Consider the following 25,097-nt stretch of genomic DNA (forward strand, 5'->3'; position numbering starts at 1 on the left):
CATCCTAGCATTTATCTCGTGAAAAATTATTCTCCAATGTAAATGTTCGTACTAACAAAAATTTAAAAAATAAACATAAACATAATATTTAACTAAATTTGTACCATAAAGTTAGTACTTAACTATATACAACGAACTAAATATATAGGATAATCTCCCAACAAGTTTCATATATGCATAGCCACAGCTATTAGAAACTATGAAGGAGAACTTGTCCAGTCAATGAAGCTGGACCTAAAAAATCTATTAAAACGCATAATGAAGCTAAAATGGGGTGTTGGTGATTGGTTTGGTTTTTAGCAGACTTCAAATATAAACGATTACCAAGAAGGAGACAGGGATTACGATTCTGAGAAAAGGGGAAGAGATGGAGTACGTGATCTGCAAGACAACTTTGTCTGATTTGGGAGGTGGAATTGGAGTTGTTCGTTCTGGGAAGCGCAAAAGGACAAAATGGAACATATGGCTATTTATGAGAAAGAATGGTGGGTAATATGGTTTCCGTTCTCAACTATATAAGCCCGACCATTGCATCAAGTCATAATGCCCAAAAGAATCTTATAGGAAAACAAATACTCGACCCGATTAAATACAAATAAAATTTTTATCAAATGTCAACGATTCAATTTTAAGAGTAAACTGACAGTTTCATTTTACTTGGCTTAGAGTTTTATTGCCATCCAAGCTAATTGATCGGGCTGGCCAATCGAACAAATGAGAAAATAGGGAAGAAATGACTTAAACGGTTAAAGATATTAAATTGTACAATATAATAATATATAGTTGGACATCCCATATATTTTGTTGTTATATTTTTGATAGCATACCAAATTTAAAAATAAAATTTTATAGGGTTAATATAATACATATTTAGATAATTTTATAAAAGAAGTTTACATAATTAAATTCATTATTTCTAGTTATATTTCTTATGTATTATAATTCCAACAATATGAATAAAAATTTATATATATATATATATATATATATATATATATATATATATATATATATTGAGTATTATTGACTCTATTACAATATAGTATATGCTCTATACTTTCTCTATATATTGCAGCAAAGAGTCAATATTCACCACTGTAGTTTTTTGATCCTGTTACATTCTCTCAATGAGAGCCACAGAAGTGTCAGCACAAGCTTGGCACACACATATATAGGCCCTGTTTGGTAAATGGTTGCTAGCTAATAATTGTTAGCGGTTAGCTGATTGAGTCAATTAGATGGCATAACTAGTTGATAACATTAGTTGATTGTAGAAAGGTATTTGGTAAATTAGCTGATAGCTATTTGGTATAATTTTTTTTATTAAAAAAAACTAATTGAAAAAGTTGCTTTTAGTAGCTTTTTGAATTTTAGAACATTTTGGAGTACAAAAAGCTAATTAACCAAACACTTATCGGCACTATTAATTGTTTGATTTAGTTAAAATATCAATATAAATGTTTGGTTAATTAGCTTTTTGTAATTCCAAAAGGCTAAAATTAAAAAATCTACTCCAAGCAACTTTTTCAATTAGTTTTTTTGAGAAAATAAATTATACCAAACAGCTATCAGCTAACAACTAATTTACCAAACACATTTCTACAATCAGCTAATGTTATCAACTATTTATACATTCTAATTAATACAATCAGCTAACCGCCATTTTACCAAGTCAAACAACTAATAATGGTGAAATAAATTAAAATTGGCCTATAGACTAACTATTTTACCAAGCAATATATATATATATAGTAATGGTAAATAATCTAATAATCTAACCCTAGCCTCTGACTCTCGCCCTCTCACTCTCTCTCGTCTCTCGGTTTACTCTCTTCCCAATCTTCCGTTCGCTGCCTGCAGAGTACAACCGTACAGGCGACCGCGAACCCGAGGCCGCCGCCGACTGCAGTGAACCGGCGACTGTTTGCTCCACTGACCGCCGCCGCCGTCCACCGTGAACCAGCGACAGGAACTCCGCAGACCGCCGCCCTCTGCCAATCTGCCATTTATTTTGTATGTTTATACTGTATATATGTATAAATTATATTTTATATTGTATATTTGTATGTTTATTGATTTATATTGAATGTTTATTAAGCCAAAAAAAAAAAAAAAACTGTATGTTTTATTATACTGTATATCTGCCAATCTATATTTTTTACTCTTCTATATATGCCAATCTGCCCTATATATTTGTATTTTATATTTGTGTTTAAGAAGGGGGGTGGTGTGGCGGGGTGGGTGAGCTAGCAAAACCTAGGCCTGCCAAAGAGTGGGCTTTTTTGTCCCACCCCGTCGGGCCTAGGGCTTTAAATATACTAATGAAGCAAATAATGCAAATTTTAAAATTTGTCCGAGTAGATTTAGATCTAATCGAATGTATTTCTTTCTAACAGTTCTGGGCTAGTATCAACATTTTAATGATAAATAGGGACTTCTTTGCAATTTCAGGAGAAAGAACCTGGTTAAACCCAAATCTTGAATGCCCGAAAATAAAAGCATCAGTTTTAACAGCAGAGGGCTTAGGGTTTTGTTGGTGCTCAATTGATCTGGCCGATTGGAGAAACTCCAAAAATGGGGAAGAAACGGCTGGAACTGTTCCTGCACAATAGCATGACTAAGCAGAAGGAAGTTTTCAAGCCGAAGGAGGATGGTAAGGTGGGAATGTATATCTGTGGCGTCACCAGCTACGATTTCAGCCACATTGGCCACGCTCGAGCCTATGTAGCTTTCGATATTCTCTACAGGTCCAATTTCCTTTTTCTAATATGTGATATACTTCTTAGTGAATTTTAATATGAAATTTATGTTGTGTTAATGTTTATCCTATGTGCAAGTTTGCTTCTTGCATCCGCATTTTCATGGACTGGATCATCGTTGTTCAGATTTTATGGTTTGGCAAATGAAGTTTAATTTCAGCTGCTTCTAAGATTCTTTAATTGAATTGATTGAGATTTGTGACAACTGTTTTTTTTTTTTTTTTTGTTTTGTTTTGTTTTGTGAGTATAGCTCGATATCTGAGTGTTTTATATATTGAACTTGAAACTCTCTTATTATATATTCCTAATTGAAGTGCCTAATTATCACCTTTAAGGGTTGTTTGAATAAGTTCATGTTTTTATCTTTTGGCATATGGTTGCTTGCATATTGCAAATGAGTTTAATTTCAGTTGCTTCTAAGATTATTTGAATTGATTATGAATTCTGATGAATTTATTTTTTATAATTTGAAGTTTAGATTTTTGAGTACTGTCCTCTAATTTATATTGTACGTGAAACTCTTTTATTGTAAACATTAATTGAAGTGCATTAGTATCATCTTTATAGGTTGTTTGAATCTAACCAATAACTGGGAATGCTTCTTGTTCTACGATTAGCGCTCATTTGAGGAAGAATAAATGTGGTATATATGTTTTGCAAACCATTTGTTGTGATGAACTTGCATTTATGTCTTGGAGCTACATGTTTGGAATGCTTTAGTTCAAGCATTTAATGATTTCTATTTCTGCTTTGTTCTTTATTCAACCACGTAATAAGAATTTCTAGTACTGGATGTTCACAGATATCTAAGATACTTGGGATATGAAGTGGTTTATGTGCGTAATTTTACGGATGTGGATGACAAGGTGAGATATTTTTCACCCTAAAGTTTGTTGTTTTGGTTGTATACTAGCTTTTTAAAATTCCAAGAGTTAGTTTCATGTATATGTTATTTGTGATGCACAATACATCAATACTAAAGTAATTTTAATGTTAGTATCTCCTGAGACCTATGCGATCAGATTGAAATGATTCAACTAGATGCTTTTGTATATTGCCATGAGATAATTTTGTTTATAAATGACTGATACAAACCAGGCATAGAAGGGAATTAATCAAATCATTCAAAAGGAAAAATTCAAGGAAGCATATAATCATGGATTTACTGATTATGTAATTAGTAATTAGTAATTGATATTCCTTGCTTATTTTATGGATTCTTATTTTGCATATGGTAATAGATTATAAATAAGGACCATTCTTGGAATAGAGAGCATCCAGGGGAATTGGCACAAATAGCTCTAACTAGCTGTTGGTAGGAATTTATTCTTGCTGGAGGGATATTCTTAGAATTCCCTTGTGTTTTACTTTATAAAAATATCGTTGTTGAAAAACAAAGGGTTGTGTCTGTTTATGAATAGGTGCTTACTTAAGAGTTATGTGTCTCTATATATTTGTATGATGTTTATTCATTAGAAACATAGAATTATATAGTAATATATTATTATATTGTAATTTTACGTTTTCGCATTCCTTGATTCTTCATCTCTGCTTCCGCCTAATTGGCTGTTGGTTGTTATTCTCCACCCACCAGACCTTTAGATCATTCAAATTCAACATGCTATCATAGCTTACTTTCTTAGTGTATTTTCCTTCCCATTTTTTGGCGTAGACAGAAGCCAGAAACTATCTCTAGGATTCCGACATGTTTATGGTGGTTTACTTCAAAATCTACCACCGGTCACACTTGGGATCACATCGCGACCTTGCCCAAGAAACGCCGTTGTCATCCGCTGCTGCATGCGCCCACACGTGGCATCACAAATAGTCGGGGCTTCGTTTGGCTTTTCTCACATCTCTTTTTCTCTAGTGATTTTGTGATCTCACCTCCTACATCAATGGATTCTTCCTTTTTGTGACCTTATCTGGAAAATTTGTCGCCTTCTTGCATTGCCGCTGTCGTCATGCGCCACTGCAATCTTCACGCGCCGGCACATGTGTTTTTCTCTTGATGTACTTTTCCGGTGAAAATTTTTCAGATTGTTGTTTTTCCCTTCTTTGGACCTTTTGGTGAAGTTTGAAGGCTTTTTGGGTTTGTTTCCAAATTTCTTTCCAGGGTGTTTTGGTATAATTGTATTTGTTTCTTTATTTTCGGTATACCATATTTATCCTTGAGGGTTTTCAAGCTTGGCGCTTTTTTATTTCTGGAAGGCTTTTGTTATTCACTTATCCTATAAGGGGTGTAAACAACAACAACCATTTGGTGTTCTCAATGTTCATACTTTATTTTTGGGTGTATTTGTCAGTACTATGGGCTCTACTATATCCCATTTGTTACTCATGCTTTGTTTGCTTTGCCGCTCTTGATGAAGATTGTTGTTGGCAAGTCCTAGAGTACTTATGATGTTGTGAGGCTGTTTGTGTTAAGCTTGGCCCTTGGTGCATTTATCTTCATTCCCAAAGGTTGTGCATAGTGTCGGCTCTTTGAAGCCATCAAACACTGTTATCATCTAGCTGCATTTAGTCTTCATTTGTAATTTAGATTAAGGTGGAGTGTATGTTTTAATCCAAGCTTGGAACTTCTCATATGTTCCAACTTGAGGGGGAGTGTTGAAAAACAAAGGGTTGTGTCTTCAGGGATGGTCTGTTTATGAATAGGGTTGTGTCTTCAGGGATGGTCTGTTTATGAATATGTGTTTACTTAAGAGTTATGTGTGTCTATATATTTGTATGATGTTTCTTCATTATAAACATAGAATTATAGTAATATATTGTAATTTTCAGTTTTATATACATATTCTCATTCCTTGATTCTTCATCTCTGCCTCTACCTAACTGGTGGGTGGTTGTTATTCTCCACCTGCCAGGCCTTTAGATCTTTCAAATTCAACAATCATAATCTCCTAAATTTCTTGGTTCAAATCCATCTTGTCTTTTTACTCCTTATGTATGACCTTGCCTAGGCTAAAGTATCAAGAACCTTGGGATTTTTCTCATGATCATGAAGTGGGTCCAGTTTGTGTATCTCTAACAGAAAACTATCTATTTTTTGAATGCAACAGCTTTATTTTTTGCTACAGATAGAACTTTTTAATAACATGCATTGCATTATACTTTTCTAGTTATTATTTTATTCAATGGAGCTTTCATTGGCATGTTTTTACCAAAATGTGTTTTCTTGTGCCAAGTAATCTCCAGAATACTTTATAGAGGATAATTATGGTTTATGCCCTTAAAAAACGTGGATTGGGTTGACTTTTGTATGTGCTTGGGTGAATTAGTTGATCCCTCGTAATACCGGTACCTATCCTACATAATTGAGTTCACTCATGATATCTATGAAGGCATGTGTGGACATTGCATTTGGACTTCAAGGAGAATATCATGTCTCTTCCAGAGTGTTAATTTGTGCTGATAAACCTAGACCAGATTGTAAAATGCTAAGGGACTAGTCCATGTTTCTACACTTTTTGTTCCTTTAAAGTTCAAATGACTTGTCAAAACAGTAATAAGTTATAATAAATGTTTGGATATTATAGAACTATGTTTTATTTGTTCTAAATTAATATGTTATCAACAATAATAGCATTGTCTGGGTGACTGGATTATCTTGCCTATATCCAGGCTGAATTCCCGGCAATTTGGGTTCTTGTCAATTGCAAGTATGTGAACCAGAAGAGTGTACAGTTCTGAGTCTAACCAATTGTACTTGTTGTAATTGGGTTGTGATTTAAAAATATTTGTTATATTGGTGTGAATAGATGCTCAAAATTTTGAAGGCATATAGCTGAGTTTGTCTGGGCATTAACAAAAACTAGAAATTTAAAAATTTCAAGGCATGTAGCTGAGTGTCTCGAACAAAAACAATAGTGTGGAACATAGTAAACATGGCAGCTTCTTGAAAAGTGGGCTTGCTCAGAGTCTGCAAATATCACCACTTAGTGACTTAGATAGCTTTTAGTTGAGTTATATTGCTTATTGAGAAAATAGAGTTCAGTGGTATATATTATATAATTGGTGTCATAGTTTTATAGAAACATAAAGTAAAATGTCTATCAGGTACCAGCCATTTCAAATTTCTGTTTGATTCCTGGAACATTTCTTTGAAGTTTTGCTTTTTAGATCAGATTCTGTTTTTATATTAGTCATATCTAATTCCCTACTCCCAACCAAAAGAATTGGTTCTGCTCTGGCCTTTGGTTAAATAACCTGTTATTTTTCTTTCACAAGCCCTTCAACATTCAAGTCTGTGTTGCAATTGCTAAAGCTTAAATTATTTCTTATTCAAGTCTCCAGTGTTGAATGTTGTGATGCCAAAGGTATACATATTTTTCTCAGATAATTAAAAGAGCAAATGAACTTGGGGAGGATCCAGTAGCATTGAGTGGTCGGTTTTGCCAAGAGTTTCTTAATGATATGATTGATCTCCAGTGCCTCATGCCCACCAATCAGCCGCGCGTTACAGAGCATATGGATCAAATAAAGGAAATGATAGCACAAGTAACTTGCTTTTCATATGCTTCTTTTTCCTTATTTTTTCCCTGTTGAATTGCTTTTGTTGTCTATTAAAGCTATTGGGCAGCCTTTGGAACCTACTCTATACACTTTTCAACTTGTGCCTATGTTGAAGTTATTGTATTTGTTGTTGGTTTGAGCAGTGCTAATTAGGGGCATGATAACATGTATTTTGACATATGAAAGGATGAAAGGATTTTTTTTTTAATTAATGGTGCTGAGAATTAAGGAATATTATCTTACATTCTTTCAAATCCGTGAACTAGTTTTTTCCCCCTTTATATTCTCATGTACTTCTTTTCTGCATGCCTTTTCACATTTTGTTGGGGATTGTAGAAGCAAGGAATGATGAAAAATATTTTTATTGCAGCTTAAATTCTTAGCTTTATTGCATTCGGTTTCAGTGCCTGGTATTCCTCCCTCAAAATTCCTTTGATTCAATGCTCATCTCATTTGCAGATAATGAGCAATGGTTGTGCCTACACAGTTGATGGGGATGTATATTTCTCTGTTGATAAATTTCCAGAGTATGGTAAGTTATCTGGACGGAAACTAGAAGATAACCGAGCTGGTGAGCGAGTTGCTGTTGATTCAAGAAAGAGAAATCCGGCTGACTTTGCCTTGTGGAAGGTGAGAAGGTTCTATGAATTAATAACTGTAGTTACTGGCTTACTGTTATTGATTTTATATGCACTTAAAAAAATATTTTCACTTCTCAGGCTGCAAAGCCTGGCGAGCCAAGTTGGGAAAGCCCCTGGGGTCTTGGAAGGCCAGGATGGCATATAGAGTGCAGTGCTATGAGTGCTCATTATTTGACTCACTCATTTGATATTCACGGTGGTGGTATGGATTTGATTTTTCCTCATCATGAAAATGAGATTGCCCAAAGCTGTGCTGCTTGCTCTGAGAGTAAAGTGAACTATTGGGTACACAATGGATTTGTCACTGCAAACGATGAGAAAATGTCAAAATCACTTGGAAACTTCTTCACCATTCGTGAGGTAAATTTTGGTAATAATATTAGTGTTAGTTATGTTAGTTATATCGGTATACTTTCAGATCATGTGGCCTGTATATTCTCGTTTTGTAGGTTACCAAGCTCTACCATCCCCTTGCATTGAGATATTTCTTGTTGGGGACACACTACCGTTCTCCGGTCAATTATTCGATATCACAGATAGAAATTGCATCAGAATCTCTGTACTATATATATCAGGTAGAAATATACTTTCGGTGGTCTGTATTATGTCAAAGTTTTGTAGTATATGTATGAATTCTATCCCCAGTTTGTATGTTGCCTTTACCCCTCGAAATTTGATTTTTAATTTGTGATCTAGACATTACAAGATTGTAAAGAAGCCGTTTCAAAGTTACAAGATGGTATTGAAATGAAAGGAGGCCGTGTAAGCGCTGCTGCCCAGGAATGCATCAAGAAGCTGCATAATGAGTTTGAGTCGAAACTTTCTGATGATTTACACACTCCAACGATATTAAATGGTGCCCTTCAAGAAGCGTTGAGATTCATGAATAGCTCTTTGAACACAGTGAAGGTTTATTCAGAATGGTTTTTTCATTTATGTTGCTTCTTTAATTTGTGTGAATTTCTTGTTACCGAGGCGGTTTTCTATACACATTTTACAGAAACAGAAAAAGCAACAACTAGTATCTGGTATCATCTCCATTACTGAGTTGGAGAAAGAAATGAAGGCAGTGTTGGATGTTCTTGGATTGCTACCCGATTTAACTTATTCTGAGGTACAACCCGAGATTTTGTATTAGTGAAACGTCTGGCACCTTATAATGAGATTCTGACTTATTTCGTTGCACAGGTTTTGCTGCAATTGAAAGAGAAAGCATTGATAAGAGCGGAGTTGACCGAAGAAGATATTTTGAAGTCAATTGCCGAAAGAGCAAAAGCAAGGGAAGAAAAGGATTACGCTAAAAGCGATCAGGTTAGGAGTGATTTGGCTCTTAAGGGGATTGCTTTAATGGATGTTGGGAATGAAACAATTTGGAGGCCCTGTGTACCAACCCAACAAGAAAGCAACGACCAAGCTCAACAAAAACTTCCTGCTGCTGCACCACCGCAAAAACAAGAGTCTGCTACACCACCTCAGCAAGAAAAACCCGCTGTGCCACATCAGCAAACTGTCACCACCAGTGTGCCACCTCAGAAAGATTAGGCTACCGACAATTGTGCCACGTCAGCTGAGATGAGAAAACTGTCACCACCAGTGTGCCACCTCAACAAGATTAGGTTACCAGCAGCTGACAAAATAGCAAGCAATTTCTGGACGTCATTTTTTTTTTGTTGGGTATGGTTTTGATGCTCCCGACTTTCTGAACAAATGGTTTCATAGAATATATGATCACATAAGCTATATATTGTACCATTTGATCCTCAGTTGTACTAAAAAAATTGTACCATTTTTATATGAGCTGTTGCCTCTTTGTTGAGGCAGTAAACTATCACTAAAGAACACATAATTTAACATTTTTATTGTTTCCAGTTGTCTGTGCATAAAGTATCATTAAAGTTGTAGAAATTCGATTTTCTAATCTTAATTGAAGATGCAATAGCTTGGTGTGTTATTAGTGAAATCTCTAGATTTCAAGAGAACTATAGAGTTAGAGGGAAGGCTATGGTTATCAAAATTAAAGTAATACTTGTTTCCCATTGAGCTGAGTAGTCCAAATTGGGCTTTACTATGATCAAATTGAAATGTTCTAATTTGTTTTATTTGTTCAATATAAGATCTTGGCAATGAATCAATCCTTGCAAAGCCTTACTCTTTCCTCAATCAAATTATTGGATCTCTAAGAAATGGCATGGTGCCATCAGTGTAGAATGTTTGTTGAATGCATCATGTTTTAGACTTGGAGAGACTTTGTGGGGATTAAGAATTTTTTCCTTGTAAAAGAATATGTTTATATTTCTATAGGTGTTATTCTCATATTTCAGTAATCATAACAAAATTGAGTTCATATAGTTATTTTAGAATGTGCAACTACAAAGTTACACATATAGCTCGAATGGGAGATTGCTGGATCCTTAATCCAATGCTGGGTTACCATCTCCACACTTGAAGGTTCAGAGTGAAGCCGTCCAAAGTGGTTACCTTCTAGGTAGTCATTCTCTGTCATGCGACATTATATTCAAGTTAAGGTTCTAACTCCACCACAAAAGCTAGTTCAAGAAATAATGTTTGACCTTAACTTAAGTATCACTTCATAATCTCTTGTCAAGTCGATATGTGATCATATAATAAGATCATCATGGATTCATATGTACATTTGGTTTTATTTATTTATTTTATTTATTTATTTAATTCTTGATGATTTAATATGAGAAGAGTTGATGTGATTGTTTCCTAAGAAGTATTATCCTAACATTGTAAAACATCAAGTTCTCAATAAATATTTATCTAGGCTTTGTTTAATTAACTCTGTTAGTCTAAATCTACAATTTTTTTTTAAAAAAATAATAGCAGCCTAAAAATACTAGCACGGGTAAAGTCTTCCGACAAAAGGGAGTCCTCAATGATAATAATTTGCATACAAACACCACACATGCAAAAGCTTCATGATTATATTGCATTCCATTTCCATTTATCTTTCCAAAATCTCAAATTCATTCCTTTGGTTTGGACTGAGGTGGTTAGTGACTAATCCGAAATCCCAATTGGAAACAACTTAGCAATAACTTTGGCTTTTTTAGGTCAAAATGGAGGCAACTTTTCTAATGGGAGTATAGTCATGAACCATGATTATTTGCAAATGGACCAATGTTGGCTTCCAATGAGAAACATGGGTTCATAGGGTGTTTTGAGTTGGTGATCACTATATATATTCTATATTCTATATATATATATATACATATATATTATATAGGTACTTTCCCATTCTTGACTTTGAAGAAAATGAATGTAGTGTGGGACTTCCTTGTCCAATGGCCCGTTGACAGAATTCAAAGGTTGCGGTTTGCAAGTATATATCCATATTTATATTTGGAGTAGTTTGAAGTGTCGTTTGGGACCAATGCACGCACAAAACGTGGACTGCAATACAATGGGTGATCAAATATAATAAATATTCTCACAAAAAATACAACACATTATATTACTCATAAATAATATAGACTAAGTAACTTTAAAATAAATGTAATTTAGATCCATCAATGTTCCGAATGAATAGATAGAACACAACTCTTTGTGATGAGGACTCCTCTCCAACTAACTCTAAGATCAAACAATCTAAAATCTTCTCCCAAAAGGTTGAATCCCCAACCCTAAGGGTCCCCCCACACCGTCCAGACAGAGCATTTGGGGGGATATAAATCACGGTGACTCAATGGTTTAGCGGATCGGACAAGGGATCTAAATTCTTTTTAGAAATAACGATTGACTTTGAGTTAGGATTATATATGTATAGGAGAGGGTTTATGTAAGAACGAACTGAAAACAAATTCTCACATAAGGAGAAGGTTTTTGAAAAACAAGGAGAAAATGAGTAGGTCCGTTTTATAAATATTGTGAATTTGAAAATTTACAATAATTATAAAATTTACACCATTTTTTTTATTAGACCCTCAAGCATTGATGAACGTGATAAGCAGTTGTGATCAATCATCACTTTTTACGGAAGGACCATGTTTTAATTTGAACACACACACACACACACAGAGGCTAATTATGGATCTTGTCAGAATAGTACCATAGGAGATAAATAAGAACTAATCTCATTCTTACATCTGTAAAAATTCGACGAATCAGATAATTGCGGTGCATTTGTGGAGTAGTGCGGTGCATTCGATGAATCTGAGAAGGAATGCACCGCAAGGTTTTTGCGCGTCTCCCAGGCATGATGGAGTAGTGTCGTGAATTTGTGGAGTAATTGCGCTGCATTCCTTCAGTTCGGCATGCTAGAGTAGTACAGTGCATTGGTGGAGTAATTGTGGTGCATTCCTTTAGTTCGACATTCTGGAGTTGTGTGGTGCATTCGTTGAGTAATTGCAATGCATTCCTTCAGCTCGCACCTCAGCCGACCATATATATATATATATATATATATATATATATATATATATATATATATATATATATTAGTGTCTCTCACACCAAGTACAACTCAAAAGTGAATGAGTAAGATTTTGAGTTTGTATTGTGTACTGTGAAGAACATTGTCTCGATAGTACTAAGGACAAACCTAAACTAACCTTATTCGAAATCTTTTTAGATTTGTACATTCCGCAAAAAACATCCACATCCTATTGACACTGTAGACTTTTCATACACATAACTACATAAGCTGAGGTTTGGTGTGAAAAAGGTCTTCTTGTGCAAAAATGTGAAGGATGCACTTAATTAGGATTAGGTTTGAGTATGCATCGTACCAACAATGTGTGAAGTTTTCAATTTTATTTATGGTGAATTGGTTCAACTTTATGTAATAAAGGTAATAATGGTAGTTGATATGTGTCACAATTTTGATGTATTAACTCTCTTTAATTTGCACAACCTTGATTTATAAAGATTGACAAAGTTGTTATTATGCACATCTTTGTCATATGTTTCAAGCTAGACAAGATATAATTAACAAGTTGAATGCAATTAATTAAACAAGATAATTATAGATTGCTTGATTGGGTGTTTTTGAATAGGTTGCTTAGTCTTTATCATTAGGTTGGGTTTACAGTGAGTATGCACATTTCTTGGTAGAGATAATTCAAATTAAAGAGGCTGCCTGTGGCTGATTAAACATAAATGCAAATCCATCCTTTCAATTGATTCTCATTTTATAGGAAAAAACAGGTTAGAATAAGGTGACAAATAGATGGATGGACCTGCCTACAAGAAATGTCATCTGCCTACTTGTTGTGGTGGTAGATGTATACTATGTCATTTGATATGTTGTGATAATCCCTAATCAAACCATGTCAACCATGCAAAAAAAAAAAAAAAAAAAAAAAAAGAAAGAAAGAAAGAAAGAAAGAAAGAAAGAAGAGTTAATTATAATTTTAATCCCAGAATTATTGTATTTTTCTATTTTTGATCGTTAAGTTTGAAGGTGATTGCATTTATTCTCAACTACTGATAATTATGGTTGTAGTAGGCACTAGGCGCTAGTCGGGCGGTAGAGTAGCGCTTAGGCGACCTGGGCGGGAGCATATGCGGCTAACTAAAAAAAAAAAGCAGTGCACATGTGTGGGTGTATATATGTCATATTACACACACACACACACACACACACACACACACACATAATTAGGTTCTGGTGCGGTTGGTAGCCCCATGTGCGGTTGTAGGGTTAAATATGAGCCATTGATAGATCTTGCTTAAATCAAAGTCCAGGATTACAAAAATTTATTAAAAAAAAACGCGGTAGCAATTTGGTAATTTTGCATCTAAGTCAAATTTAAGGTGCGTGAGTTTTGTGCTTAAGGTGCGTGAAATTTGTGCTTAAGGTGCATGAATTTTGTGTTTAATATGGGTGAGTTTTTGCTTAAGGTGCGTGGATTTTGTGCTTAATGTGAGTAGTTGTTAAAACTTAAAGTGCGTGGGTTTTGTACTTAAGGTCCGTGAGATTTGTGCTTAAGGTGCGTGTGTTTTGTGCTTAAGGTGCATGAGTTTTGTGCTTAATGTGAGTAGTTGGTAAAACTTAAAGTGCGTGGGTTTTGTGCTGAAGGTGCGTGAGATTTGTTCTCAAGGTGCGTGTGTTTTGTGCTTAATGTGCGTGAGTTTTGTGCTTGATGTGAACCATTTTAAAATCTTAGGTGCGTGGATTTTGTGCTTAATGTGCTTTGTTCTGTGCTTAAGGTGCGTGATTTATGTACTTAAGATGAGTGATTTTTGTTCTTAAGGTGCTTTGTTTGTGTGCTTAAAGTGCGTGGTGATTTGTGTACTTAAGGTGCGCTATTTTAATGCTTAAGGTGCATCCAACCGCACGGGAAACCATTCCCGCACCTGAATGCTTCCCATATATATATATATATATATATATATATATATATATATATATATATATATATATATATATATATATATATATATATATATATATATAAAATGAAAAAAACTAGCAAGGCCGAGCTGACCGGGTTAACTCGGTCGAAATGAACGAGTTAACTCGGCCGAATTTGATCGAGTTAGACGCTAAGCAGATGCCTAGGGTGTAAATCTCCACGATCTAGGGACGCCTAGCGCCTAGATCGATTTTTGCAACAGTGCTAATATTACGTCACATTTAATTCTATAGAGTCATTTTTGCCCTAATAGCGTGACTGGTTTTGTACCTAGGAGTACTATAATTTAGTACATGTGGTTAAGCTAAATTTATAGCTTAATCGTATTTAACAAGTAAAATGATTAACACAATAATTGGTTAATTTTTTTTTTTTTGGTTTTATTATTATTATTATTATTATTATTATTGTTATTATTATTATTATTATTATTATTATTATTATTATTATTATTATTATTATTATTATTATTATTATTATTATTATTATTATTTTGAGATTATAAGTGTGAAGTGAGATTACAAACTACCTAAGTTTTGGTACATTTGTGAGAAATTAACCGCTTATTGATCTCCGCTATGCTAGGCTCATGATAGTTGAACTCGTGTCCCAAACAGTTGTATTTTGTAAGATTAGAGTTCGGCTAGGTTGCAAGATTATTCAGACTTCATTGTACAATAAATCCGTTATTAATATTTGGATCATTAGGTCGGATCAACTCGATCAAATATTATAACCTCAACATGGTGGATTAAAAAAAAAAAAACAACCCTAGCCAATTTGGTCAGATTGTTTGTATGGTAATCATAATGTTCGAAATTCAACTTCCGCGATCCGTTGGTCTTCTTAATTTGAGCCAATCCCTATTAAATTATTTGAGAACCCAAATTTATAATAAAAATATTATAGTAGTACTATAGGGAGTAATCTATATCATATCTTTAGATACTGTTATTAAATATTAAAGTAGAGAAAAAAACTTATCATACACAGTGTAAGTACTTTTTAAGTTAAAGTTATTGAATGTGACAAATATATACCTATTTATGTTACAATTTTTGTTATTATAAATATAAATAATATTGTATAGTTTTTCAAAGTTGAGTGGGGTCAAGTGCTCAATTAACATATGTAGATACATTGCTTAGCGGCTAGCTTATTAATAGAGTTAATTATCGAAATGGTTTCTTGACTATAGTGAAATTATTAATTTGGTTTTTGACTATTTTTTTTATCAATTAAATTCCTCAATTTTAAAAATATTAATCAATTTGGTCTTCCGTTTGTTTTGCCGTTAGAAATTCGTTAACTTGTTAGATATATTAAATATAATATATTTAATATAATGTATATTAAATATAATATAATATATCTATAATATATATTAAATATAATATATCAATATATTATATTTATATATTGAGAGAGAAGAGAGAGGAATGAATAATGTTATTTGAAGGGATGATTAACAAATGAATACAAACCACATATTTATACTAAATGAAAGCTACTAATCAGGAAGCTAATGCTCCATATACTAATGCTATAATTTAGGCCACTCTTCACATACAATGCATGACCCACACCCATTACTTTCATTATTTCCAACAAGTTAACTAATTATTAATTACTTGCTTGGTTTAATAATTATAATAATAATATTATTATAACATTGCCTCCTTTAAACCAAGTTGGATATATTGGTCATTCCAATTTCCTTCTTCAATTTGAGAAATGTCTCTGTCTTCAGCGGCTTCGTAAAGATATCTGCAACTTGACATTCACTTGAACAATACTCAATGTTGATTTGCTTTTCAGCAACCAACTCTCTAATTTTGTGATACTTGATATCAATGTGTTTGCTGCGACCATGAAAGACTGGATTTTTGGACAACGATATTGCTGATTTGTTGTCACCAGAATCCGTGCATTTGACATACAAAGTGTGTTCATGAGGACATCTCACAAAACCACTTTCAACAAAATATGAGTCAATGCAACCATACCACGCCCTAGGCGCTTGCTTTAAGCCATACAAGGCTTTTCTCAACCTGTACACTTTATTTTCCTCCCCTTTCTTCAGAAATCCTGGTTTCTGCTTGTAACCCTTTGCTACTAAACGTGCCTTAAAACGGTCAATTTCTCCATTTGACTTGTACTTCGTTCTGTAAACCCACTTCACTCCAATTGGCTTCTTTCCAGGAGGTAAATTTGTTAACTCCCAGGTACCATTCTTTTCAATGGCACGTATTTCCTCATCCATCGCCTTAAGCCAATGAGTTTCTGTAGCAGCCTCCTCAAAAGTTAAAGGATCACAATCTGCAAAGAGAGCAAATTGAACAATCTCTTCATCAGACAGGTCATTATCATGACCCAAAACATAATCTTGCAAGCGAGCTGGTAAGTGGCGCTCGCGCTGAGATCGTCGAACTGACGACTCTGGCTGTGAAGGAGACTGGACATTATCTGGAATCGGTTGCTCTTCAACAATATTTTCAACAGCAGGAATAACAACTGAACTTTCATCTTTAGCTAACCAATCCCAGGCACCATATTCATCAAAAGTGACATCACGACTTATAACAACCTTTTTAGTTTCAGGATTGTATAGTTTATAAGCCTTTGAAGCGTCACTATAACCAATGAATATGCACTTCTCACCTTTATCATCCAACTTCTTTCTCAATGGATTCGGCACGTGGGCATATGCCAAACATCCAAAAACCTTGAGATATTTGATAGACGGTTTTCTCCCACTCCAAGCTTCTTCGGGCGTCTTATCACGGACACTCTTAGTTGGACACCTATTCAACACATAGACAGCACAAGCAACAGCTTCTGCCCAAAAAGGCTTAGGCAGATCCTTAGATTTCAACATGCACCTCACCATATCCATGATTGACCTATTCTTCCTCTCAGCCACTCCGTTTTGTTGTGGAGTGTATCTAGCTGTCATTTGGTGCTGAATACCCTTTTCTTTCAGAAAATTATCACAAGCAATATATTCTGTACCTCTATCAGTTCTCAAGATTTTAACTTCATAACCACTTTGCTTTTCAACAAAAGCCTTAAATTGTTTGAAAACATCACATGCTTCAGACTTTTGCTTCAGAAAGTAAACCCATGTTTTCCTACTGAAATCATCAATGAAAGTAATAAAGTACTTACAACCTCCATATGAGGGAACCTCCAACGAACATAGGTCTGAGTGAACAATCTCCAACTGTTTTGTGGCTCTCCTTGACTTGCCCACAGGAAAGGGATCTCTATGCTTCTTCCCAATCACACAAATCTCACAGATACGATCAGGGACATTCACAACAGGTAAATCAGAAACAAGTTCCTTTCTCGCAAGATAGTTTAACCCAGAGAAATGGAAATGCCCAAACCGCATATGCCATAACCAATTATCATCACAAACTTCAGAATTAAAGCAATCAAGGAAAGTATGCTTAATTTTCAAAGGAAATAGTCGATTTTGGGACATATTTACCTTTGCAATCAAAACTCCTTTAGCATCTTCAATGGTACAACACCCCTGAGCAATATGTATCTTATATCCTTTTTCTGACAACTGACCCAAACTCAACAAATTTTGGTGTAGTTCAGGAACATAGAACACATCGGATATAAAATTGTGAGTACCATCCTTCAACTGAATAGAGATTTTACCTTTTCCCAAAATTGGCACATTTGACTTGTTGCCAAATGTCACTTCAGACCGGACTGATTCATCCAGTTCAGAAAACAATTCTTTCTTCCCACACATATGGTTACTACACCCAGTATCCAAGAACCATATGTTCTTATTTGCAGAAAAACTATCGCTGGCCAAAAGTAAAGTTTCAGAACTCTCACCAGACTTTTCAGCAATGTTTGCTTGATTTCCACGATTGTTGTCCTCATTATACCAACAATCTGCAATCTTGTGCCCATACTTGCCACAATTGTAGCAATGAAATGGAAATTTACCTTGTTTGGTATTACCTCCACCTCTTCCTTGGTTGGAGTTACCACGTCCTCCTCCTTGGTTGAAGTTACCACGACCTTTTCCACCAGAACCTCCTCTTCCTCTTCCACGACCTCTACCAGATCCTCCACCTCTTTGATTAGTGCCAGTCACATTAAGGGTGACTTGACTCTTCAAAGCTTCTTCTGCTAGTGGTTCTGATTTTGACGCAATTCTATCAATATGACTTTCTACCATACCTTTCAGCTCTGCAATTGATAAGAGCTCGGTTTTGTGTGACTCTGTTATTGAAGCCACCACATGGTCATACTTCATCGGCATAGTTCGAAGAACTTTTTCAACCACTGCACCATCTTCAATCGTATCTCCATATAGCCTCATCTTATTCACCATATCAATAAGACGAGTGAAATACGCATCTACTGTTTCTGTAGAGGTCATCTCACAATTATCGTACAACCTTCTCAACGACTGCAACTTAGACTTCTGTGCCCGATCGACTCCTTTGTGTGACACCTTTAAGATGTCCCAAGCTTGTTTTGCTGTTTGAGCACGAGCTAATTGCCCAAAAATGGAATAATGAACACCTTGGTGAATCTGACCCAAGGCCAATTTATCTCGCCGTATAGCGGCTGCATCAGCTCCTTCGGGTAGACCGGGATCAACAAAGCTCCAAAGATTTTGAGCTTGCAAATGTGTAGACATCATAATTTGCCAATAATTGTAATCGAGTTTCCCGTCCAATTTGGGACCCGTCCATACAATATTGAAATTTGCAGCCATATTTCACTACGGAAAATATCTCGGGGTTGAAAGGTTGACTGACTCTGATACCAAATGTTAGATATATTAAATACAATATATTTAATATAATGTATATTAAATATAATATAATATATCTATAATATATATTAAATATAATATATCAATATATTATATTTATATATTGAGAGAGAAGAGAGAGGAATGAATAATGTTATTTGAAGGGATGATTAACAAATGAATACAAACCACATATTTATACTAAATGAAAGCTACTAATCAGGAAGCTAATGCTCCATATACTAATGCTATAATTTAGGCCACTCTTCACATACAATGCATGACCCACACCCATTACTTTCATTATTTCCAACAAATTAACTAATTATTAATTACTTGCTTGGTTTAATAATTATAATAATAATATTATTATAACATAACTTAAGGCCAAATTGATAATATTGTTATAGTCAAGCGACCATTTCAGTAATTAACTTTAGGGGTGAGCAATTCGGTCCAGTTTTCCCGAATCAAAACGTATCGAACCGAACCGAATTGTTCAGTAAAAAACTGAACCGAACTGAAAACCATAATAATAATAATAATAATAATAATAATAATAATAATAATGGCTGCAAAGTAGATCACAAGCCATAAAGACATCAAATAAAACATTTAAAAGAGATATGGCAGCGCATGCAGCAAAAAACTTTTCTATAAATTATATATTGGCTACTAGAATTCGAGCCCAAATCTCCATGACCACAACATTAAATTCTTACCACTAAACTACAACCACTTTGTTAAATAGTTATTGTTTTAAGGGATTTATTATTAATACTATTATTATTATTCTAATATTTTTTTTAAAAAAAATCAAACAGTATCCGGTTCGGTTCGATTTTTTATCGATAATTTGGTTCGATTATTTACCGAACCGTTCGGTATACAAGAATTCATTACTGATGGGTTGTTCGGTATATTACTGAACTGAACTACTTCGGTTCGGGAAAATCGAACCAAATTGCCCACCCCTAAAGTTAATTACTGAAATAGTCCATTGAATATAGCGAAATTACCAATTTGGTCCCAAGTTAACGGATGTCTAATGGCAAAACAAATGGAGGATCAAATTGGTTAAGATTTTTAAAGTCGAGTAACTTAATTGGTCAAAAAAATAGTCTAAAACCAAATTGGTAATTTCGCTATAATCAAGGGACTATTTTGGTAATTAACTTATTTTAATATGTAGGGTGGCAATTAAATTGCTTAGCAGAAATCCTCCACATTAAATATTCTTTCAAAAGAAAATTATAATAACTTCTCAAAATTTCGCATTTAATACTATAAGTACATAAAATAGTTTTCAAAAAAAACAATAATAATAATAAATACTATAAGTCTATAAGTACATAAAAAATTTAGGTACATAAAATAATACTGCAAGTATATAAAAATAACACGTACTGCACCAATAGTAGGAATCTGTATACTTTTAGTTAGGGGTGGGCGTTTCTGGCTTCGGCTCAGTTTTTTTCAATTTCAGTTTCGATTTTTCGATTTTAAAAAATTAAACCATTCGGTTTAACATTAGAGTTCGGTTCGGTTTGAAAAAGTTCGGTTTCGCTTCATATTTAATTTGATTCGGTATTCGGTTCGGTTTTGGTGGAAGTCTACTATTTGAACGTTTCTTTTTTTGCCTGACCGATTGTTCAGTTGGCTCACTTGGAGTGCCACTTGAAGTGTTTTGTTGATGACAAGACGAAGAATCACCCATCTCCAAAGTTAATATTTGAAAAATAAGAATTATTAAAACACCAAATATTCCAGTTTACTAGAGACACAAGAAAAACATAATAGCAATAAACCCTAAGCCCATAACTAAAAATACAAACAACAGCACCAAAGCTATCAAAATAAAAGCGAAGAACCTATTGCGTATTTGGTGTGTGTATTACTACAAAAGTCGAAGGACCATTTTGGGTATTTACTCTTTAGTTTATTTCATTTCATTTGTGTCATAACATGTACTTTGTATATATTTATTATAAAAAAAAAAAAAATCGATCGATTTTCGATTTGATTTTTGATCAGTTTCTTTCAATGTTGAAAAAATCTCTAGGCGCCTGGGGACTAGAGCGCCTATGCGGGGGCCTAGGAGGCCGACCGCCTAGCGCCTATGCGCGATTTTTGCAACACTGGTTTCTCTAAACCAAGTACCGATCGTTACTTCGGTTTAAGACCAAATCGAACCGGTTCGATTAACCGAACCGAAACGCTCAACCCTACTTTTTGTAGTGAATTTATATACTTACAATAGTGAATTTATGTACTTACAATAGTAACATTTATGACCCAATTAAATTAATTATGTACCTAAAGTAATGACTTTATGTAGTTGTTGATTTATTTAATAAATGGAAAAATGATCAATATTGTTGTCATTTAAAAAATTTCAAATTAGAGTTTTTAATTATATATTTTGATACATTTAATTTTATTTGTACAAAAAATTATAATAAATTAAGAAGGTAAATTTTTTAAACCAAAATCCACCGTCCACAATAAAACTACTTGTGTACTCAGTCTCATATACATTTAAGTTAATAATATTTATATCTTAATAATTTTTTTATACTTAAATGGAACCTAGCTATGTGGCTCTTCTTGATGGAAGATCATATGATCGAACTTCGATGGTGGGATATTAACTTTTTGGGCTGTAACAGAATACTCATGAATACAAAACAAGGTTACAAGGCAAGGTTTAATTATTGCCAACACTTTCGGGGGCAATCTCAACTAAGTTGGTTAAACAGTTGACTTGGCCCGCTGGTCGCTGCTTATTGGTGTTCTTGATTTGAGCCGTTCAACTGAACAACCTAGGTTGATTTACCTCATTGTGACTCTTTATTGGTTAATATCATAAGGCATAGTTTACCTAGTAAACACCTTCAAGTAATGACTGAAGGTTTCCATCATTACTAAAAAAAAAAGGTATCACAATACAAGAATATTCTAGTTAATGGTTTGATGATATATGATGGGATTTTTTTTTTTGCTTGTATTTATTTATTTATGCTCTTGTTAGCTATCCATTTGTGCTTTTACACATGTTTAATTCATAGATTAAATTAATTACAATCAAATGATCTCAATTAGCTAGACTTGCATGCTAGTGACATATATGAATATATATGGTCGGGAACAATGTTGGAATGTCAATTATATTTACCTGCCTTGCAAATGCAAATTATACTATAAAACAACACTCATAGTACATTGCTGTCAATCTGTCATTTGTTATATGTGCACAATGCGATGGAGATTTTCTTTCACTTGCGAGTGACACATGCCCCCATCATCAATGCCGGATGTCATGTAGTTTTATCATATATAATATAATCAACTACCACAGGTTGTTAAATGTTTACATTAATAATAAAAGCATGTTATATCAAAACGGTTTGTGTGATTTTGAATTGATTTCTATCAGATGATGCAAATGTAATTTTTTATTTGTGTATAATTATATTGTTAGGCTAAAAAAATAATTATCATCTTCTATAAAATATATTTTTACCACAATACCATCGATCACACATTACAAAGGTCAACAAAAGTTGTTAGAGCAAGAAATCAAAATCACACAAAAATTGGGGTAACCCCAGTCAGGTTGATCGGACTATTAGTTTGATAATTACAAGGTTTTAAGTCCGACTCCTAGTGGGAGCGGTTTATTTCCCTTCTTAGCTTATAAGCTATGAACAATCTAAGCTGGTTTACCTTTTTTAATTACCCAATACACACAGATAACCGCAAGTTTCTCTTATCACCAAAAAAAAAAAAACCACAAAATTAACACATCTAGAAATCGATTTTACAAACGTCAATTATGAAGAAACAAATTGACGTACTAATTGTACATGAATCAACAACTAAAAATGCAAAATTTCTAAATTGCATGTGTATAAGCACATGCATGTAAGCTAGTCATGCAGGCATATATAGACCGATTCAATCAATAATAAGGGGAGAATTGAATGATATGATAACATGAGAGGTGTGATTGCATGTATGATCCACAAAGTAAGTGGAGGCAGATTGATAATCAATGGCAGGATTTGCGCAAGCAAGCAGGCCTATAGATCAGATCTAACTGGCGGCACGTTAATCAGGGGCATCAAATTTCAACGCACCAATTGGATTGGACCATGAGAATGATTAAGGTTGAACCCACCACCGTGGGTCCCACCTTATACATCTTTTGAATGAGGTAAATTTCGAAATATATCTTAATAAGTTACGGAAATCTGATGCGTATAAAGGATTCAACTTCAAACTATATTATTACCAACAGAAATCGAGTTTTCATCGTTTCTGAAATTATTTTTTTCTCGGTCTGATTTTCACATTATTGAGCTGTGTCTGGACGAACTATGCAGGAGAATGATTGACACATAGTGATGAGGGTGATGGGAGCTAATACCTAAGCTCAAAGTTAAACTAATAATCTAGCTAAGCTAAGCTAAGCTCTAGCTAGCTTTCACTTGACAAAAGTTTCCCACCTTAAAAGAGATCATTTTTTTCAATAATTAAGATTGTGGTGTCGGCATCTTGAGGGCTAGTGGATGGCTTTCAACTACTTCCCTATATGTGTTTGTACCATGGAAACTTCATTGGAAGGTGACCCTTCAAGTTCCTACTACTCCATGACAAAAGAATTTGGTTTCTTGATTGTGATTGATTCAATCAATTACTATTTGCCTACATCTAACACAAAATCCACTGATCAAGGAAACTATTGGGCCCCAAAAGCAGATAGCTAGGCTTTTATGTATACCACTTGTTTAGTTGTAACTTTTATTTATTAAGTTCTTATCACGTCATAACAGCATATTATCATATATTTTTTTAATTTGTTAAAAAAGGATGAAAAAAGTACAAAAATTACTGGTAGTGAAATTCCCACCTTAAAAATGACGTGATACCGTAAAATACCATAACACATTCATAATTATATTTACCTCGCATATTAAAAAATTTAAGTTAAAAAAAATGGTTAAGAGATGATTGGGTGTGTGTATATATGTGGTTGTTTATAAGTTTTAATTGGTTGTCCAACCACTTAGATGCAGAATTGTTGCACTTTAAAGTAGTATTACCTCATATGTCAAAAAGCACCTGGAAGAAGAGAACCCTTTTAAGTGCATAGTTATTCAAATTGCATGATTATGCTTTATAGATATTTAATTTGACCCTCACTCTTATTTTGGCTTTCTTTTCACATTTCTCTTTCTCTCTCTCTCTCCCAATATTATTAATCCCAATATATATAATGTAGTTGCATTTTCAAAAGACAAGAAAAGCATCCAATCCAAACTAATCCCTTCTATTATAATTCTAGTATCCTCTTGTGCCTTCCCACATAATCTTTTTAAGCTCCATCTAGCCCCCACAGTATGGAGCTTGTATTACTCCCATCATCACAATAATTGAACTCTTATGTGGCCATAAATAAATAAATAAATAAATAAATAAATAAATAAATAAATAAATATATATATATATATATATATATATATATATATATATATATATATATATATATATATATATATATATATATATATATATATATATATATATATATATATATTAGAACACAATAATTTGGGATAATTGATAAACAAACTGCTAAAGCTATAATACAATTGTAAATGGTGTGTCATACCATGCTAAAGAGTTTTGTGTTCATTCACTTGAATAAGAGCCAAACTCTATAGGTGTTATCTGAACTGAATTTGAATTAATCTCTCAATAATAAGGATGCCATATATATGCGAAAAAGAAAATATAAAATCACATTGAATTGCTTGCACAAGCCGTCAATTAATTGGTTCTGAGGTGATAGATTGAGAGTAAAGACACAAGATCGAGCCTTAATAGTCCCAGTGTAAGAGGCCACCACCATCCTGTGACTCCTGTGAGGACCATTGGGGCGAAGGTATTTTGCTTTTTGTAGGCAAAACACTACACATTTTTTAATTTGATCCTTTTTTCTTTTCAA

General features: G+C 33.9%; 1 protein-coding gene across 3 annotated transcripts; it reads left to right on the forward strand.

Annotated features, from left to right (window-relative positions):
- The first annotated feature begins 1,794 nt into the window (after positions 1-1,794).
- Positions 1,795-9,795, forward strand: LOC109156875 (cysteine--tRNA ligase 2, cytoplasmic). Of its 3 annotated transcripts, XM_019304748.1 has the most exons (10): positions 1,795-2,013; positions 2,452-2,747; positions 3,562-3,625; positions 7,098-7,259; positions 7,734-7,904; positions 7,994-8,275; positions 8,365-8,490; positions 8,612-8,824; positions 8,916-9,029; positions 9,104-9,795. In XM_019304748.1, the coding sequence occupies exons 2-10, from the start codon at positions 2,575-2,577 to the stop codon at positions 9,455-9,457; spliced, it is 1,659 nt and encodes a 552-aa protein (XP_019160293.1). In that variant the 5' UTR covers positions 1,795-2,013; positions 2,452-2,574; the 3' UTR covers positions 9,458-9,795. The 3 variants fall into 3 exon arrangements, with proteins under 3 accessions (XP_019160293.1, XP_019160292.1, XP_019160294.1); XM_019304747.1 differs by lacking the exon at positions 1,795-2,013 and having other exon boundaries at positions 2,409-2,747; XM_019304749.1 differs by lacking the exons at positions 1,795-2,013; positions 3,562-3,625 and having other exon boundaries at positions 2,410-2,747.
- The last annotated feature ends 15,302 nt before the right edge of the window (positions 9,796-25,097 follow it).

This window comes from Ipomoea nil, unplaced genomic scaffold (assembly GCF_001879475.1).
Source record: "Ipomoea nil cultivar Tokyo-kokei standard unplaced genomic scaffold, Asagao_1.1 scaffold2759, whole genome shotgun sequence".
NCBI classification, from domain to species: Eukaryota; Viridiplantae; Streptophyta; class Magnoliopsida; order Solanales; family Convolvulaceae; genus Ipomoea; species Ipomoea nil.